The sequence below is a fragment of the Acomys minous genome (genome assembly GCF_964271855.1).
Source record: "Acomys minous genome assembly, chromosome: 2".
NCBI lineage: Eukaryota > Metazoa > Chordata > Mammalia > Rodentia > Muridae > Acomys > Acomys minous.
The window spans coordinates 20,647,313-20,668,147 of record NC_140484.1 but is presented as its reverse complement, the minus strand read 5'-3'; the positions used below and the strand labels follow the sequence as shown (position 1 = coordinate 20,668,147).

General features: G+C 46.2%; 1 protein-coding gene across 1 annotated transcript in view; it reads right to left on the bottom strand.

Moving 5' to 3' along the window:
• Positions 1–1,199: 1,199 nt before the first annotated feature.
• PDLIM1 (PDZ and LIM domain 1) overlaps positions 1,200–20,835 on the bottom strand; it is a 45,073-nt gene continuing 25,437 nt past the window's right edge. The window contains exons 5-7 of the mRNA XM_084755234.1: positions 9,572–9,723; positions 2,003–2,120; positions 1,200–1,741 (exon numbers count right to left, since the gene is read on the bottom strand). Coding sequence (XP_084611360.1) covers positions 1,555–1,741; positions 2,003–2,120; positions 9,572–9,723 — 457 coding nt within the window. The 3' untranslated portion in view covers positions 1,200–1,554. The remainder of the gene's footprint in view (positions 1,742–2,002; positions 2,121–9,571; positions 9,724–20,835) is intronic.

The following is a 20,835-nucleotide window of genomic DNA, read 5'->3' as shown; positions in this document are numbered from 1 at the left end:
GTTCCTGGGTGATTGCTGTAACATCACTGCATAGTTCTCAGGCATGAACTGTTTAGAAGCAACACAGTGTCACAATGTCAAAGGGATGGATGTACAAGCATGTAGCCATGGTAGATAAATGTCAAACATCTGGTTGGCACACTGAGGAGGAATGCTGAAGAACATAGCAACCACCTATGACCCATTTGTGGGCTCTCTGCCACTAGTGGTCACACTCCTAAGTTATTGTAACCTCACACAGTCTGGAAATGGACTATTGTGCATACTTTAAGGCCAACTTGTGACACTCTCAACCTACTATTTGGGAAGTTATTTGAATGAGAATGGCTGCCATAGGCTCATATATTTTGACTAATTGTTCACCATCTGATGGAACCATTTTGGAAAGAATTAGGAGAGGTGGTCTCATTGGAGGAAGTGTGTCACTGCAAGCAAGCTTTGAGGTTTCAAAAGACATCCCCAGTATGTCTGTCTTCCATGCATGTGGACTAAGACGTAAACTCTTCCTTGTTCCTTCGCTCTGCCATCACGGAGTCTAAGCCTCTGAAACCATAAATTAAATTAAATGCTTTCTTCTATAAGTTGCCTTGGTCATGGAGTTTTCTCATAACATTAGAAAAGTTACTAAGATGGGAAATTTCATTCCTTCAAACTCAAGAACAATTTCATTAAAACAGAACAAACATCATATATAAATGTGGTGGTTTGAATGACAGTGGCCCCATAAGCACTGAACACTTGGTCCCCAGTTTGTGGTGCTGGCCTTGCCTTGCTAGAGAAAGTACATCATTGGAGGTAGGCTTTGAGAGTGCAATAACTCCACCCCATTTCCAGGTCACTCTCTGTGCTTGTAGTTAAGGGGATGAGTTCTCAGCTTTCTACTCCAGCTGCCACACCACATGTTACCATGCCTCCCTGCCAAGACTGTTAGCCCAAACAAACTCAGTCTTCCATAAGTTGCCTTCATGACATTTTACCACAGCAACAAAAAGAAGTAACTAAGACTATCACTTTACTCAGTGATGCTTACAGCCAGCTTCAAGGATGTAAAGGAGCACAGCTTAGTCATGGCAGTCCTCTCGTGCCTGAGGGAAATCCTTGCAACTTTTACAACTAAGAAGCCAAAAGCAAGAGAGAAACTTCTAATTTCATGAGGCAGGACACAGAGCACAGGTGCAGTCAACTAAGAGGCCACACAGTGCCTTAGAATCTAAATTTATTAAGTAAAACAAAATAACCTCAGAGATACTACATTTGGCTTAGTTCCAACGTGACCAATGTCCATTTGCAGCAGAGAAGTCCCCCAGGTGAAGAAGGTGCATGGTGGTGCTGGTGAGGGGACAAGGGACAAAACCATCTTCCGGTAATGTAAAAGCAGGCATCACACTGCTAGTGGGAGTCAGTCAGCACAGGGGGAACTCAAGTTTTCCTGAGCAGGACTAACAAACACTAGGTAAGCACAGGACTGTCGGGGCGGGGGGAGGGAGCAAGAACGTTCCTAGACCCAGGTACAGCAGGCTGGCTGGAGGGCAGCAGGCAGGACGGTCCTCTTAATCACTTGGGGAACACAGTGACCACATCATAGCCCTCGGGTGGCGTGACCCGTTCTCGGGCGTGCTTTTCACAGTAAATCTGATCCTCTACAAAGAAATGGCCCTTCTGTTTCAGGTTGGTGCCACAGTCGGTGCACACATAACATTCAGGGTGGCGATGATGGTCCCTCAGCTTCACAAACATGCCACTGCAGGAGAGAGGGAAAGTGGGGCTCCATTAGTGACACTACGGCCTTGTATTGTCCTTCCTGGGGCTTCTCCAGAGGCACTACTACTGGCCTCTGATTGTGAATGGGAAAATTTTACCATTCTAGAAGCCTCGCCCACAACAGTTCTACACATGCTGGTTGACTTGTTGTCTTACCCCCAAGCTTTGTTTGCCACACCCAGCAACTCTCACTCTTTCGTGATTGGCCCAAGCTCTAATATCGGGGGAAGCGAATACTCACACAATGCCAGTGCCACATTTGTCACACATGGGCAGCTTCTGAGCATTTCCAACTGACGCAGCCACTTTGGTGACTGGAGCTTTAACACTTCTAAATCCTGAGGGCTTGTTGGGATCCCCTGCAGCGAGAGAAACACCCAGGTTAGCCAGGAAGTGAAGAAATAAGTATCACTGAGCTCTCTCAGAACCACCTGTGCATCTGTGTGCTCAAGCCAAGACGCGGACATTACGACCAGACAGACAGTGGCTCTGCAGTACTGGGCAAGTTGCTTAACCTCTTGAAGTCTCAATTTCCATTTTTTTTTACCCTAGCAACATATTCAGGGGGAGGAGGTCCCCCTCAGTCACAGTCATAGGGAAGGGGAATGGGTGAAAGCGGGAGGGAGGGAGGGATGGGAGGATGCATGGGATGGGATAGCAAATGAGGTGTAATATGAATTATTTTATTTTTCAATAAAAAATGTGTAAAAAAATAAAAGTAAGATAAAAAATAAGAAAGAAAGAAAAGCTGTACCTGGAAAAAATAGATTGTTTTCTTCTTTATTGTTATAAACAGTATTTTTCTTTTTGGTTTTTTGAGAGACAAGGTTTTTCTGTGTAGCCTTGGCTGCCCTGGACTCCCTTTGTAGACCAGGCTGGTCTCAAACTCACAGTGATCTGCCTGTCTCTGCCTCTCTGAGTGCTGGGATTATAAGCCTGCGCCACCGCGCTCTGCAACAATACATTGTTTTAGACACCCCAGTACAGAAAGTGCCTCCAGTTGCCTAGTTTGTGATCGGCTCTCATAACACTCAACACATATGCAAACACAAACGTGGACCCCGAACACCACGAGCTCTAAGGCCTTGGCCAATGGACATGAGCATATATGATGCCTAAAACATACATGTCCCCATAGAGCTTCTGTCCCATGTGCCCTGACTACAGCAAGCCTCAGAGGAAGTCTCCACCTTACCCAGGCAGCTGGAATGAGAAGACTTAGGCTGCCACACCATGCTGACCCAGCACTATCCGGCAGCCCCTCTATAGTATGAGGCACAAGATGCTAAAGCGATGTGTGAGTGAGACTGATGCTGTGCTGGCCTGTGGAGAACAAGAGTGATTGATTGATTGATTGATTGATTTTTTCCTGGGAGTATTTTTAAAGGATCCTGTACTTTCAACAGTCCCTCTTAGCTACATGCAACACAGTCTCTCTGGTTTCTCCCACTAATGCTCGATCCTCTGAGGTTAGAACTACATATCCATCCATCTGACAACCCATGAGACAGGGTGAGCTCCAGAGACCATCTGTAGATGGGCTCGGGGAAGGTTCAGCTGTGTCCTTACCTTGATGGGTCCCCTACCCCAAAGCCCAGGGGACTTTCTTCCTCCCTTTGAAAGACAGCCAGTCTCAGGTTTTATAATTGCAGATTTTATATTAACTTGATTACTTATTAAGATGTTACATTAAAATGTTTTTATGCTTAAAAAATTTTTTTTTCAATGGCTCAGTGTTTAAGAACACTGGTTGCTCTCCCAATGACCCAGGTTCAATTCTTAGCATCCTCATGCTGGCACACAACTGTATGTGACTCCAGTTCTGGAGGATCTGATGCTTTCTTCTAATCTGCTTAGACACCAGGCACACACAGAAGCATAGACATAATTGCAGGCAAAACATCCATTCACATAAATAAATATTTTAATTAAAAAATTACATTTAAGCCAGGTGCAGTGGTGCACACCTGTAATCCCAGCACTCAGGGAGGCAGAGGCAGGCAGATCTCTATGAATTCGAGGCCAGCCTGGTCTACAAAGCAAGTCCAAAACAGCCAAGGCTACACAGGATAACCCTGTCTTGAAAAACCAAAAACCAAAACAAACAAACAAACAAAAAAACACCAAAAAATTGCATTTATTTAGTGTGTATGTGTAGTGTGTAGTGTGTATGCACAGGTATTTGCATGCCATGTTGTGTTGAGGGAAGGAGGTTCAAAGGACAACTTGCAGGAGTTGGGTTTCTTCTTCTACCATGTGGGTTCTGGGGTTCAACCCAGATTTGGCAGCAAGCTCCACTGCTTGATCAGGCATTGCACTGGTCATAAAATGTTTGGAATTGAACATAAGGCCTCATACATGCTAGAAAATTGCTCTACAGGTGAGCTAAACTCCCAATCAATTACTGAATTTTTTAATGATCCCTTTTGGTTCAGTTTGGGTTTTTTGTATGTTTGATTTGATTGACTGACTGGTTGGTTGGTTGGTCGGTTGGCTGATTTTTCTGAGACAAGGTCTCTCTCTCTGTCTCTCTGTCTATCATGGAACTCACTATGTAAAACTCTCAGAGATCTGCCTACCTCTGCCTCCCAAGTGCAGGATTAAAGGGGTGTGCCACCACATTGGCCCATTTAGCTTTTCAGTCAAAGGCAAACACTTCATCCCATAGAACCTCAGCCCTCCATCAAGGCATGAAGGGTCAGCGAAGCAGCTGCTCCAGGCATCCTGCCTCATGCAGAGCAAACAACCTCTCCACCTTTCCGGCTAAAAGTGACTGATGATTGATTGATTGATTGATTGACTGATTGATTTTGAGACAACGCTTTCTCATTTTCTGGCTGAAGGTACTTGGGTGCCAGTCCTGTCTAGAAGGAAGTAAAGAGCAGAACCTCTGCACACTTGGACAGTGTGCACAGGCAAACCCACTACAGGGGGCACCAACTCAGGAAGGGGTGGGCTCTCAAATATAAGCTATACCTTTCCCATAGCTCACTCAGTCAACCACCAGAAAATAAGAGATGGTACGGAGTGGTAGAAGGAGAGGAGACAGGGAGAGATGTGAGATTACTACTTGGTAGGAAAGGCCACATCCTTTTCTGGAACTAAGACTGGAATTGGGAGTACTGGAGCTCTGTGCCGAAACAGCCTTCATCCTCAGGCCTACACTGCCACCTGCTGGCTGCAGGTTGTTTTCTCTCACTTAAAAAGCCAGCGCTGGAAATTGCAATTTCCTTGCCTTTACAACTAGCTTACAGCTCGGCTCTAAACAAATACAAATATTCCCAAAAATTTTCTTCCCTTTGTTTTTTAAGATAAAGGGAAATCAGCTAAATAAAGTACATCTGTTTTCTTTTTCTATTTTCTTTCTTTCTTTCTTTTTGGTTTTTTGAAACAGTGTTTCTCTGTGTAGCCTTGGCTATCCTGGACTCACTTTGTAGACCAGGCTGGCCTCGAACTACAGTGATCCACCTGCTTCTGCCTCCCTGAGTACTGAGATTAAAGGTGTGCGCCACCACGCCTAGCTAGTATAGCTGTTTTCTACGCATTTCACTGCTCAACCATCTTCCATGGCTCCAGCATGCCTACAGAATCAGGCCCATGGTTCTAACCATGGCAGTTCTTTAAAACCTGACTCTAGGTCACCTGAGAGTCCTGGAAGCCCTGACAGCAGCCAGCAGGAACCTAGGGGTTATGCCAGCCACCGCTGTTTCCTCCAGGTGTGACGTCTCCATCCTCACAGTCACTCCTGCAGATACCGTTCTACTGACAGCCGAATAGGCAAACGACACGTGATACAGGCAGACAGTGGAATATGGTTCCAGCTTGAAAAAGGCAGGAAGACGCCAGCACGGTGGGTCAGAGGGTGAGCCTGAGATAGGTCCTCAGGACCCACAGGCTGAAAAGGGAGAACCAACTTCCAGAAGTTGTCCTCTGACTTCCTTGTGCCCACTATGGCACATGGGCGCGCGCGCACACACACACACACACACACACACACACACACACACACACACACACACTGTGTAAATGAACAAGTAAATAAATGTGATTTAAAATTATAAGTAAAGGAAATCTGTTGTGTGCTACAAATGGATAGATGTTGTACTGAGTGCGTGAATAAGCCCGTCACAAAGGGAAGACTATTATTTCTTCACTGTGTATGTTTAGTATTTTGAGTAGTATGTGGCAAGGGGGGCTTTCTTTTATATACACTTTATAGTTACAATTTTCAGGCTTCTTTTGCCTGCAAACTTTATGGTTGGTCCAGAGCAAGACAAAACATGAGAAAAGCAGATGATAAACTGCATTCAAGCGGACTATGTGCTCTGGTAGAATTTTCTGGGGTCTATCACCAACACTGCTCAACCAAGCCTTGTTTGGGCACATAGGTGCACAGAACACCTCACAGACAAACTTTCCCTTAGCCCTCCCAACACTTCTGTCACAGTGCAGTGCCGGAGTGGGTTGTGTGCAGATACCAGAGCTCAGAAGGACCAGCAACCTGCTCAAGGTCTCATGGCAGGTCCCAGGCAGACTCTGGATGCCAGTGCTTCAAGCCGCAGACTTCTCTCTGAACCACAGGCCTGTGCCAATCACAACAGCACTTTATTATCACAGGCCAATGAGCTGGGCTTTGACTTTCAACTTCAAGAGCGATCAGGCCTTTGGGCTCACTCAAGAGAGACTACTGCATGCGATGCCTGTCTGTCTAGAGTTTACCCTGCCTGCCTCCTTAAATGAAAATTTAGTGCAAGCACACATCAAGAGTCATGGAAGCAACCACGATCTGTGGTATCGCCTTCCTGTATCGCAAAACCGTGGTATGAGGGAAGAAAGCATCAGTCTAGGGAATTAAATAAAATAAAATCATAAACCCAGATTATGCAACTTAGTTACAGCCAGGTCACTAAATCCCAGTCAGTAAAATGTAAGTGGAGTAGTAGCATATATAAATGCAACAGAAAAATAAATAAATAAATAAATAAATAAATAAATAAATAAATAAATAAATAAATGCAACAGTAGTGGTGAGGTTCCGGGAAAGAGCTGGATGACTCATCGGAGAGGAGATGCTCCATTTGGACTTGGTCCCTTCCTTTCTCCCTGGTGCCTGGAAGTATGCATGATGCCCCGAGCTCCAGCTGCCGGTTAGGATAACCTTGAACACGGAAGCTGTGTGTTTGGGTTACTGGGGCAGAAGATGAAAGAAGGTTCTGATATTATAAGCAATGATTCACAAGCTCAAGCTTAGGTCCTGTCTGCGAGGCCAGTGAGTTTTGTGGCGTAGTCTGTGTCCTACTCTGGCCTCAGATGAGCGGACTTCGCTCACCCAACTGAAGTTTCCCCGTCTACTTGCTCAAGGAAAAGTCATCTGCACCTTGTCATGTGTTTTTCCAGAGCTATCATCCCTAAGGGCTAGATGTCAGGTTGTCAGGCCACCCTAAGAGTGGAGGTTAAGCAAAGCTCTAGCTCGCTTACTATTAGTAGAACAACTATATTGAGCATAAAAGAAGCATTTTGGACTTCCCTGTGGGTATACATTGTCCCTCTCTTCAGAATCTACACGACAGAGGAGGAGGCCCAGATATGGTACATTCAGAGAGTTTTGCTTCTCAGGCATCTCCCCCTGAAGTACATGTAGGTGTGTGCACTGTGAGGAGAGAAAGAGTACAGACAGCAGACTGTCAGCTGGGTGCCTGAGTCTTAGGGAAGGGGCCAGAGTATGGAGAGGTAGGCCTCATGGGGCTCTGACAAGTTTACAAACCCAGTTCTCCAGAAAAGGAACAGAGGTGCTGATGGAAGGTACCTGGGAGCTGGCAAGTCTGAAGACTTGCTCGGCAAAGCCGTTATGAGAGGAGCAAACCTTTCTGCCTGTTACCTATCTGAGAACACTCCTTGGCTACTGAACGAAGACCTCACTATGTGACTGAGTGTCTCTTAACCCACATGGGATGCGGGATGACCGGCAGAAGCATCAGAGTGCATGCATGGACGAGCGAAGCCGGGACCTGGAGCCTCCTAATTCTGAAGCACAGCTTCCTAACAACTCTGGAGTACTGACTCTGTGGTCACGGCAACGGCTGTTTTGCACACTTTGTGAGTTCTGAGCCTAGAGCACAGTTCAGAAACTAGCCTAGGGTTGAGGATGTGGCTACCTACCCTGGGGCCTCCATGATGCCAAAAGGCCATCTGCCCTAAGCAAGAGTGACCACACCCAGCCCCACCTAGGGCCCCACAGGGCAGAAAGGCTCCCAGCTCATTGGCTTACATTTCCATTTTCTTTCTGTGGCCTCCACGAGCTCTTCCTTATCTGTCTGTCACCTTGGGAACGAGGTGTGTGAATTAAAACAGCCAAGGGACAGATCAACAGACTCACACTAGTGTCACACACACTGTGACTTCAGCTCCCTAATGTATATGTGACAGGAAACAGCTGGCCAGACACAAAATTCCTTAAGTAAAGCCTACATGCCACAAGGGATTGATATCTAGACTATACAATAAACTCAAAATAATTAATCACCAGAAACAAAACCCCCATCATCCAATCAATAAATAAGCCAAGCCGTACAGATGGCCAATGAAACAGTGCTCAGTTTCCTTGGTCATCAGGGAAATGAAAATTCAAACTGTAGTAGATCGTATCCCACCCCTCTCAGAACGGTTGTTTGTATAAAAACAAGCAGCAACAAATGCTGGCAAGGATGAACAAAGGCACCCTTACACACTGCTGGTGGGAATGTAAACTGAGGCAGCCACCATGGAAACCAGTACAGAGGTTCCTCAAACAATTAAAAATAGGGCGTATGACCCAGCTATAACACCTGTGGGGATAGGCCCTATGGAAGGTCAGCAAAGCAGACGTGGTAGTCTGTGTTTATTGTAACCCTCTGCACAATCAATAAATAGTCAACTTACAGAGTCAACCTAGATGTCCATTAACAGATGAACAGGTAAAGAAAATATGGTACATATGGCTGCTTAGTGAGTGTAAGGGAAGGAGGGGTAAATATGTCCAAGTATATGATATATTGGAATGAATATGTCTTCAATAAAACCCATCACTTTGAACAATGAATCTTCAGCTACAGAAAATAAGGGCTAGGAGATAGCTTGGTGCTTAATAACGCTGGATGCTCTTGCAGAGGACTGCGTTCAGTCCCCAGCACCCATATGGTGACTCACAATTGCCTGTACCTCAAGCTCCAGGAGGTCAAACACCCTTTCTTGCCTCCACAATCACCCACATTCACATGCACACGTATAAATCAAAATAAGATAAATTTCTTTTTAAAAATGAAAATATTTAGCTGGGCGTGGTGACCCATGCCTTTACTCCCGGCAGAGGCAGAGGCAGGCTGATTTCTGTGAGCTCGAGGCCAGTCTGGTCTACAAAGCGAGTCCAGGACAGCCAAGGCTACACGGAGAAACCCTGTCTCTAAAAACTAAAACAAAAGAAAAGGTCAATGCCAAGCCAGAAGTGGTGGTGTGTGGCTCTGGGGAAGATAGTAAGCTCTAGGTTGCACAGTGAGACCCAGCCAACCACAGAAAACTGCTCTCTCCACTTAGTCTGGGCTGTGCTCACCTGTGTCCCCACTGAGATAGACTCTCTGCGTGAGGGCGGGGCGGGGGGCTGGGGGGGGGGGGATGGAGGGGACCGGGTGGGAGGTGGGAGGCGCGGGAGACAGGGAACATGACTCCAGGATCTCCAGCAGATTCTTTGCATGAGGGGCACCGAGGTGCTGGGGCAGAGGGGGTGGGGCGGCGGGGGGGTGGGGTTAGAGGGGGCGAGGGCGGGCAGGGTACTTACCTTTCCCGTCTGACTCCAGGATCTCCTGCAGAAGCAGGAAGGAGGTGGACTGTTTCGGGGGCTCATTTAACTCTTGCTTCTCCTGGAGCATCTTGTAAACTTCAGATTCCCTGTCAATGACTAGGCTGCCGGAAGGATGAGGCTGATCCAAGCTAAGAGGAATGTTTGGAAATCCATTAGGACAACAGGGTCAAAAACGTTAGTCCCAAAACATCACAGGCCCTGCCCCTTCCAAGCCAACACCGGCTCACTGAAAGAACGAACAGCCATGACCCCTTGACTCCAACCCTCCTAACAACGTTACAAGGGGGTCCCCGTAGGCAGAACTGGTTGCTATTTTCCCAAATAGTCGCAGTAATTCAATTATATTTTGGCTAACTCCCACAGGGGAAAGGGGGATTGGGGGAGGGGATTCTCCCCTTCTTTTTAAATTACATAATCAACATTATGTCAAGAGAAAAAAATTGAAGAGGAAAAAAAACGTTAACTGCAACCTGACCACTAAAGCTCAGCTGCCCCTCCCCCTGCAGGGGGCAGTGGGCACACGCATTCCTTTTGCCAACAGAAATCTCCTCTTTCCTTTCCTGGTGTCAAGGTGTTTCTCCTGCCTCCAGAGGCTCCTCATCATTGAGATTGGAACTCAGGGTTGGGCCTTTGTGCCTCTAGCTGGAGGCAGCAGTCTTGACCTGCCCCCTTTCCCAAGGGTTGTGGCAAGAAGGTAAAGTTTGCGTGCTTTGCCATGTAAAGGTGCAGAGAGCCCTGAGGGCCAGGCAAGCCTGACCGTGCCTCCCACTCCTTCCTCCTGTCACTCTGTGCGCCCCAGGACAAGCTGGAGCAGGCACTACTTGTGAGGGCTGCTTTTTCCCCTGGGCCAAGGCCTGTGCTGCCTGGCCACAGGAAGACTTCAGTTGTGGAGTGTCCTGAGCCAGACTCCTGGCACATTCCCAGCTCCCCTGCGGGACCAAGCCACACCCTGGCCCAGCAGCAAGACCCACCAGCTGTGTAACCTGTCCCTCTGCTGCCATCCTCAAGCCTTGGGACAGTGGTCAGAGGCCTATTTCCAAGACATGAGTGAGACAGCTTCGTACTGCGGCTCAATGTACACTCACCTGACTTAGAATCAAATATTTACAAATTTTCATAAGAAAACAAAGTTGAGTGAAGGTCGGCTCCTTTGGAATCAATGTCCCTTTTATAAAGGAGTAAAGACATGGCCTCTCCTCAGAACAGCTCTCCAGCTGGACCAGCCAGCCTCCTTCCAGGCAATGCTCTGTCTGTGCCTTCTGGCTGTGCTGTTACTCGGGTGTACTTCCAGGGCCCCCTGCTTCACACGGGTGCACGCCTCAGTGAGGATTTCCTGACTGACTTAGGAGAGTCCTACACATCCCCATCCCTGTCAGCTGGCTAACTCGCTCTCCTACCGCATGCTCCGCTTTCAGCTGTTTCTGGATACCTGGCTTCCCCTAGAAGGTAAGCTAGCATTACTGCCTCGCTCTCTGTTCACGCCCAGGTCTGGCTCAGTGCAGCCTCAGAGCTCAGCATCAGGTTAAGTAAGTAAGCGCTGATGCCACTTCCGCCTTGCTGTGCTTTCCCTGATCCCGTGAGCTCATCCTGAAGCTATGCAGGATTGTGGGAGACCCACCTCCTGAGCCCACCTACACTCTTTCCTCTCACCTCCATAACCTTGCCTCAGAAGCTGCCTGAGGGACACTGTACCCAGAAGGAGGAAGCTCAAAGATCGAGTGAACCACCGCCGATGGTTATTATCAATTCATGCGGACGCACAATTCATGCACAAACACAAGTACGCACGTTGCAGTTGCTGAGGTAGGAGCTCGCAGCCTCCCACACCCACTGAAGGACACAGGCAAGAGAGAAGGAATTACAGCAGTTACATTCATTTACTCATGTCCCAACCACCACTGTGCAATTGGTTCGCGGTCCACTTTCTGTCTCACTTTTTTTTTTTCTCCTCTCTTGAGTCAAGCTGTAAGACAGCCTCCTGAAATACTCAGGTCCAATTAAAAGACTCAAGTCAGGAGTGGTGCCGCACACCTTTAATCTCAGCACTGAGGAGGCAGAGGTAGGTGGATCGCTGTGAGAGTTCAAGGCCAGCCTGGTCTACAAAGTGAGTCCAGGACAGTCAAGGCTACACAGAGAAACCCTGTCTCAAATAAACTAAAGAAAAAAAAAAAAGACTCAAGCATCAGAGTTCATGTCAGAGGTAGTCCCAGCTCTCCCTACAACCATGGAGAATGCACTGTCCATTGGCTAGATCTGAACAGGGGGGTCTAGGTTTACTGCACGCATTGTCTTTGGTTGGTAGTTTGTGCAGGTCCCCCTGGGTCCAGATCCGCCAGCCTTGCTGGTCTTTTTGTAGGGACTCTGGTGCCTCCTATTTGATCGCTTCCCCTTGGTGGGGAGGCCTGGTGGCACTCAGAGGAAGGGGAAGCAGGCTATCTGAATGAGACCTGGTAGGCTGTGGTCATATGGTGAGGGAGGAGGTCCCCTTCTGTCAGAGGTCTAGGGGAGGGGAATAGGGCAGAAGAGGGAGGGAGCGGGAATGAGAAGATACAAGTGAGGGGATAACAATCAGGATGTAGTCTGAATAAATTATTTTTAAAAAAGACTCACGCACAGGGATAAAGCTCCATGTGTTTCCCTCAGACTGGACTCCAAACATATTGTGACAAAAAAAATCAAGGTACACAGAGGGTGACATAAGCTCTGCTGCTCCTGGGGAAGGTCGGTGCTGGCTATCACTGCCACCTTGGTTTCCAATGACTGGATGGAAACGGCCACCCTGGCTGGCCTGCCCACGGCAGCTGGTCTCTATCTGCCCTCTTGTCTATCTATTCCCCCTCCCTTGTAGGAAAGTGTGGAGCCGGGTAAGTGGCTGCCTGGTAGAGTAGTCTTAAACAGGGGTCTTCTACCAGCTCAATTCCATCCTTTTCTTTTCTAAGTTAAACACTCGGTTCTTTGCGTTTTGAGCTTGGAACCTACCCTATAATAAGCATATTACACTATTCTTTCTTAATATTTTTCCTATTACTCTTAGGACTATTTTAAAGTCAAGATCACGCCATGGAATGTTTGGGGGAAGAATTTTTTTCTCTTATTTGTTATATGGTATGTCTGGAAGCCACCAAGGGAACACTAAAAATAACAGAACTAAAGCACAGGTCACATCATGCATTCTTCCAGCAAACAGCTTTGGGAATCATGAAAGAAGGGGGGGGAGGGAGCGGAAGAAGACCAATTTACCATTTATTTCCAAATAAACAACATGTTTATATGCTGGGCATTTTATGAAGTATTTTTGATATCCATTACCCTAACTGAAAACACCGTCAACCTAATTATAAAAAATAAAAAAATAAAAAAAAAAGCACAAGACTCAGTAATTCTAAGGCTTGGATATTAGGCTATAAGATATCAATGCAATCTCTGAAAAAGTAATTAGGATAAAAGCACACATAAGAAATGGAACAAAAGGATTCGTGTGTGTGTGTGTGTGTGTTTGTAAGTAAAGATATTAAAAATAAATAAATAAGAATTCTACAGTGAGCCAGGCTTACACTCTCAGCAGTCTAGGAGCTCAGACAGGAGGTTCAAAAGTTCAAAGTTAGGCTGGGTATATAATAAAGGCGCATATTTCAGAGAGATCAAATTATTCTACATAGTCTCTTCCCCGTAATAAAGAGAAGGAAGTATTTCCTGACTTAGTGAAGTAAATACTACACTAGTATAAAACCAGATGACAGTATTAAAAAGAAAACAATAGATGAGTATTCTTCATAAAGACATAAATTTCTTGGACCTCTGCAAGTTCGAAGTCAGCCTGATCTACAAAGTGAGTCAAGGACAGCCATTACTACAAGAGAAACCCTGTCTCAAAAAAATAAAATAAAAAACATAAATATAATAGCAAATGAAATTCAGCGACATATGAAAAGAAATACATGTCACAACCAAGTAGAGTGTACTTGGTTTACTATTCAGGAATCAGTCAAAGTGTTAATCAAATAGACCATATTAGCAGATTCAAAAAAAATTGCATGCACAGTAAATTCCAGGGCTACATAGCAAGACTCTGTCTCCAACTAACTAAAACTAAAAATAACTAATCTATCAGAAAAATGGAACATCCCTAGCTTGCTGAAGTGCATCTATGAAATCCACAGCATCAATCTATAGGGAAAAGCAGAATGCCATGGTTGTACCCTCTCACCGCTCCGGCTCTGCACAGTGCGCCAAGTTGCCAGTGCACTATGGGGAAAAACAATAATAACACATAGGTCAGAAAAGACCATATAAGCATCACTTACATGACATGATTGACATGTGGAAAATTACACAGAATCTATTTAAATCTAGACGTAATAGATAAAATCCAGCAAAAACACACCAAAATAAACATAAAGGAAAAAATACATTTAAAAATAAAATGTAGGGGTTGGTCTCTGCTCTTGCAAAAGACCCGGGTTTAGGTCCCAGCACCCATGTGGTGGCTGACAGTCTTCTGTCATTTCAAGGAATCCAGCTTCCTCTTTTCATCTTCTGGCCTCTCCAGACAACAGGAGCACGTGGGCTGTACGAGGCGACATGCAGACAAAACACTTACATACACAAAATAAAATTTTAAAAATCTTTTTAAAAAATTAAATGTACTTCCTTGTGCTAGCATTGAGCACACTGACTCTGAAATCAGAGGCACAATGAATTTATAGGTACTTTGAAACGAGATCAACTTAACTTCCTATTCGGATTTAAATCCAACAGTTATTGGACCTGTGTGCTGAAAACAGGAAAATGGTGGAGCTGGGTCTGTAGTGCAATGGTGGAGCACTTACTCTGCATCCGGAGCGTTCGCCCTTCAACTACAGAACAGCTGAAAGAAGTTGGGTGCATGCACCTCTATTCTCAACACTCGGAAGTCTGAGGCAGGATTGCAATCCATTCAAAGGCCAGCCTGTCTTACACGGTCAGCTCCAGCGCCATCCTAAACTATTGTATAAGACCCCTGTCCCCACCCTCACCTCCCCCCTCCCAAAAAAAAAAAAAAAAAAAACGAAAGAAAGAAGAATCTACAGAGTTCCAAATCCATGAAGTAAATTCTAAAGTTCATTTGAAGGGGAAGTGAAACTGAAAAGCCAAAAACAATTTCAAAACATAACATGGGAGGAATTGGCCTCTGTGATCTCAGGATTCCTTTCGCGGCTACTAGGATCCAATCAAGCCCCCACTGCTTAGCTCACACCCCCGCACATAATTAGCTCAAATGCCTAAAACTGAAACACAAAAAGGAAAACCATGTTTAAAAACAGAATCTTTTTTTTTTTAAGTAGGAATTTTTAGCCTCTAAAGATAGGCAGACTTAAAACAGCAAAAGGGTCAAGGGAAAAACTGATGAATGAGACATCCCTACAAGTTGGATTTGTTTGGCTGAGGAACATCCCTCTGTGTTTATCTTGGCTCTTCTTTTCCTGTATCCTAAGTTTTTGTTTGGAGACAAGCTCTCACTATGCAGCCAACGCTGGCGTGGACTCCTGATCCTCCTGCCTCAGCCTCCTGCACGCTGGCACGCCAGACATGCATGCACCATCACACCGGACTCTGCTAAATGTTGGGACTGTTGTTTGTCTGTTTCTGTTTGTCAGAATATCACCTGATTTCCTCCTGTGATACTTGCATTGTTTCTCCAGTTGTACATTTGTCATTTTTTCCTGTTTTCTTTTTGCTAAATTCTGGTTTTAGTCCATTGTGGTTGGAAACGATACTTGCTGTTGTTTCGGCTTGAAGTGCCATTTGTGTTTCAAGTGTCAGTCTCTCTTAACAGACTATTCCACAGCTACCTGAGAAGCGATTTTCTTTTTAACTTTATCATTTATTTATGATGAGTATACTGACAACTCTCTCCTCTCGTTAGGTTGAGGCATACAGTGTATTTCTGCCCATCGTTCACCCCTTGGTGAGGCGCAGCACTGGAATTAGCCACAGTGCTCAAACAACAGCACTGTGCCTGCTGGTTGGCTTCTCCTCCCTTCGTTTTGTTCTCCCCACCCTCTGCCAAACTCGGGTCTAGTCTGTTGAGAAGTAACTATAAATGCCATATTTTAATGCCAGTGTCCACGTTTATTGCTAGCATAAAGAAATAACACCTGATTCTCTGTCCATCTTATTTTTTATTATTATTAATTTATTCATATTACATCTCAGTTGTTAGCCCATCCCTTGTATCCTCCCATTCCTCCCTTCCTCCCACTTCCCCCCTACTCCCCTCCCCTATGTCTGTGTCTGAAGGGGACCTCCTCCCCCTGTATATGCTCATAGGGTATCAAGTCTCTCCTTGGTGACCTATTATCCTTCCTCTGAGTGCCACCAGGCATCTCCATCCAAGGGACATGTTCAAATATGGGGCACCGGAGTTTGTGTGAAAGTCAGATCTCCTTCTCCACTCAACAATGGAGAATGTTCTGTCCATCGGCTAGTCTGGGTAGGGGTTCGAGGTTTACTGCCTATATTTTCCTTGGCTGTTGCCATAGTTTTCGGAGGACCCCAGGGCCCAGACTCGCCTGTAGTTTTCCAGGACCCGCTGGATCCTTCTATTTCCTCATTCTCCCAGGCTTCTCACACCTAAAGTCTCAATAGGAGTCTCAATGTCCTCCCCTCTTACCCACTATCCTGGTAGGTAAAGTTTTTCATGTCCATCTTATATCCTGTGCGGTTATTATATCCATTCTTGCTGGATGTAGAGATTAGTTCCTGACCCTCCCCTTGCCTTTATACTATTACACGCCATCCACGGCATGGCGCAGAAGAAGAATAAAAAGAGAGCATATCCTCTGCTCATTTCTCCACCTTGGAGGAGAAGCCCTTGGCGTTCACCATTAAGTAGCATCTTCAAAAAGACAAAAGAACGAAAGAAGCCTCAAAACATGTACCAGTGGATAAATGGAGCTTCCGACAAATGTGATAAAGAACGGGAAACTGTTCAGTCTAAACAGAAGAAAATCCTGAAATATCTGGATGAAGCTTTGGTGGGGGTGGGGGGGGCGGGCACTGTGCTGAGGAACATGAATATGTCAGCCAACAAAGAAAAACACGGCATGACTCCACTGGCATGATCTGCCCACAATAATCAGATCGCAGGAGCTTGGGGGAAGAAGGAGAAGTTGTTCACTGGGTGTAGAATTTCAGTTTTTCAAGCCGAACAAAGTCAACAGATCTGTTATATAACTTTGTACATGTGGTTACGATAGTAAATTTTATGTCATGTGGTTTTTACCACACTTTAAAAAGAAAAAAAAAAAGAATACACTATTGGTGCATATATCAAAAAGGAACGAAAACCTGGATGACTTTCCAAGGAATTATGCTGAGGAAACCCCAGAAGGTTACATACTTTACGGTTCCGTTAATAAAACATTCTTGAACTAACAAAACTATAATAATGAAAGATTGGTGGGCTGAAAGCTGCATGGTGAGGGATGTGGGGGTGGGGGATGTGGCTAGGGGTGGGTGAGGCAACAGGATTGGAATCCTGATGCAGACTCAAGTGTTTTTTGGTTTTGGGTTTTTTTGTTTTGTTTTGTTTTGTTTTGTTTTGTTTTAAACAGAGTCTCAGTGTGTAGACCTGGCTAGCCTGGAACTTGCTATGTAGACCAGGCTGGCCTTGAACTCGCAGAGATCTACCTGCCTCTGTCTCTGACTGCCTCTAGCTGAGATTAAATAGAGGAAAAAGCTTAACTCTTTCTAAGAATTCCTTGTCTCAGGTAGAAGTACTAACTTTAAGCGATGTCGAGATGTCAGTTCTTGGCTTGTTTGTCTTAAGGTTGGGATAAGAAAAACAAACCGAGAGGCTAAAGGGATGGCTCAGCAGTTTGAAAGCACTGATTGCTCTTCCTGAGGACCGGAGCTCAATTCCAAGCAATGCACATGACCACTAACAACGGTCTGTAACTCCACTTACAAAGAGACCAAATACCCTATTCACAACGCCTCGGGCACTACACACATATGGTACATAGGCACATATGCTACCAAAACACTTGTACACAGAGGATAAGAATGAATGAATCTCAAAGGAAAATTAAAAGGAACATAAGATGAAAGACAGGCATCGTGATACATCCCAACACTGGAGGGACAAAGGCATGTGGGTCTCTATGAGTGCAAGGCCAGCCTGGTCTACATAGCAAGTTCCAAGGCAGCCAAGGAATGAGGTCACATGAACACACACACACACACACACACACACACGAACTGAAGCAGAAAAATCCTTTGTGTTTCATGATGTCCCAGAAAATAAGAGCTTGGGTTTCAGATGCAGCAGCTTAGTTACTCAATAATTAAATTAAAATAAAATAAAAATAAAATTAAAAATATAAATTTTTAAAAGCAATTCTGGGAACATTTATACATTCAGTTCTAAAGTGAATGCTTGGTCTGAACGTGCCCTGCATTCCAGTCTTCTATGATAATAAGCAAAGAGAAGGGGGAAGGAACACTCAGACCCCTATTGGCTTTCGGTGGGGTGCGGGCACAGTAGCTACAGAGACAAGCAGCCTTCATGCTGGGGGCCTTCTGATCCTGCTCCCAGCTAGGCAGGGCCAACACAATCAACCCCCTGCTACCTTTTGAATAGATAGCAATGAACCTTTTATGTCCACCCCACTTGCTTAGAAATCTACCTCCCTCGTACGTGTTAGGGGGATACCCCAAACACAATTTGGGAGACTCTGGTTCTACGCTGGTTATGGGGGCTCAACCACTTATGCCACGAAAAGGCCATCTTCCCAGCAGGATGCTGGCCGGTGGTACCAATAGCTGAACTTAGGCAATGACGCCGGAGGAGAAAGAAGTTCACGCTAGGCCACGGTAGGCCAAGGCAAATCTTCCCTGGACCGTGCATATATGCTTTCACTCTTCCCTCTGAGTCCCAGGCACTTGGAAGTGCTGATGCAGAGCTCTCCGCCCCCAGCAATGGACTCAGCAGTACCAAGCATTCACTCAGAAACTTCCAGCACAGTGGGCTGCACTCCCTTGACAAGCTGGTAGAAAAGTATGTGGTTAAGAGCCCCCCCTTAAAGATGAGGAGACAAGGGTTCAGGGGATTTACAAGGTCTGCCCAGAGGCAGATTCTAGGACTCTGTCTACAAGCCTGTAGAGAGCAGTAAGTAGCCATCCTATAAATTACAACATCTAGTCTGGGCATTACCAAAATTGAATATGCATGCAATTGAAGAGGAGAGAGGGAAGGTTCTAGCAACATTTCCTTCACTAGAATGGTACACAGTAGGTACTCAAAAAAGGACTAGTAAGCCAAAGCTATCTAGAGAGGGCCCCCTCCTCCACTGTGTGTAAGGAGGTCAGTGAGGAGACGCTCACCTGCCTTTCCTGATGGTAAGTAAGGCTGCTGCTGACAATATCCTAGCCTGCCTGGCATGCAGCTGTACTACCAAGACCTAAAAGACAGACAGCCACACACACAGCAGACTGATCTGAAGTGCTTGGAACAAAGCACCCAGGGTGAGCCCCATTGAATGGGTAATGACGTCAGATGCAAACTATGTAGTGAGCCAGTTCTGGAACCTCAGCGAATTCAGACTAAACAGTGGGGGAGGGTGGGTAGCCAGCTCCTGGCCTTGTACTGAGCAGGGAGGGTCACAGAGTGGCTGCTGTGTCAGCAGGAGCGTCTATCTCACTTTTCCAAGAATATACTAGAAACAAACAGGCAGGCAGAGCTCCCTTAAACAAACAAACGTGGCAGACCCAGCAGCTCCTTTGCCTCCAGCTTCAGGGATTCCCACTGCCTCCTAGATCCGTCCTCAATGAGCTTGGGCTGAAATGGATAACGGGCCCCTTTGCTGACCTAATCTGCAAGGAGATTTGATGAAGACTCACAGGCCAGCTGTAGCCAAAGAGACTGTGACAGGGGCAGACAGTTGGGGGGTGGGAGAGGCACAAGGAGCAATCAGGGAGCACAAGAGAAGAAAGAAGACATTAAGGAAGGAAAAATATCTAAGGCAGCCACACTAAAAATACGTTCCAGGCACATACTTCTCCCAGTGCATAGCAGTTCTTTCAATTAGGGATGTGTCATTTCCTGGGTTATTAAATTCAGATCATGGAACATTCCACTCTGGGACAGTAAAGGAAGGGTCACGTTCCCAGCCTCTCCAAGCATCGTAAGTAGCGAAACACAGGAATGGCGGTGCTTGGTTTTCAGATCACTCCTCACCGAGCTGCTTGCAAGCTTTCCTTCAGGGATGTGATGCTTGGGGGATACCCTGCATGGCACTCTCTCTCATGTACCCTCAGCATCCCCATCTCATGTATCCCCAGCATCCCCATGACCACCTTGAAGGGCATCGATGTACCAAGCAGGTAGGGCCTCACAGGAACCATGATTTGGGGTAAGAGGCAGTGGTCCTGGCCACTGCCATTAATGCCAGTGATCTTCGCCATCATCTGAAACCAAAGCCTTGCTGGACTCTAAGGGACAGACAGATCTCTCCTATCCTGTCCTCTCAGCATCAGGGACAGAGACTTGCATGCAGTGAGTGGCCAACAGTCTTAGTATCTGTCTGGTCTGTCTGTCTTGTCTGTCTCCTTCCCTCTTTCCCTCCCTCTGTTTCTCTTCCACCTCCCACCCGACCCCGGACTCCTCATCCAGATAATGGGGAGACCACAAGCACAATGGGGTTCCTGCAACAGCCCTCCAAAAAGTTAAGGCGCCTGGGACTGTAACTGCTCCCCCAGCAACTTGCATTGGAAACAGTTCGTTTGCAAGTAAAATAACCACAAATTTGGACAGATTAATAAAGGCACCTAGGGAAGGAACTGAACGGCAGAATGGGCTTTCGGAGTTAGCACAGACTCTAAGTTAGTAACCCTCCTGAGAGATCAGACAGCTCGGGAATGCACTGTTTTCCAACAACATTTAAGTGTCCCCAACATTTGAAAGTTGGCAATTTCAGGTTTAAAAAATTTTTTTCTTCAACTTGTGTTTCAGTGAAAGTACTCAACAGAGGTGGGAATCCTAGGCCTGCATGCACTGTTGGCTGGAACCAAGAACATTCTTCCCTGTGGGCAGGGCATGAACACGGGGGTTGGGGGGTAGGCAGGCCACAAGTGCAGTTCCGCTGTGTTTGAACTGGTAGCTCAGCCCTAGCTCCCTACCCTGAAGGCCGTCCATCCTCAGGCATAGGAGTCTGGTCAACAACTCCTAGTCTACTCCTCACCCTTCTAACTTGACTCCC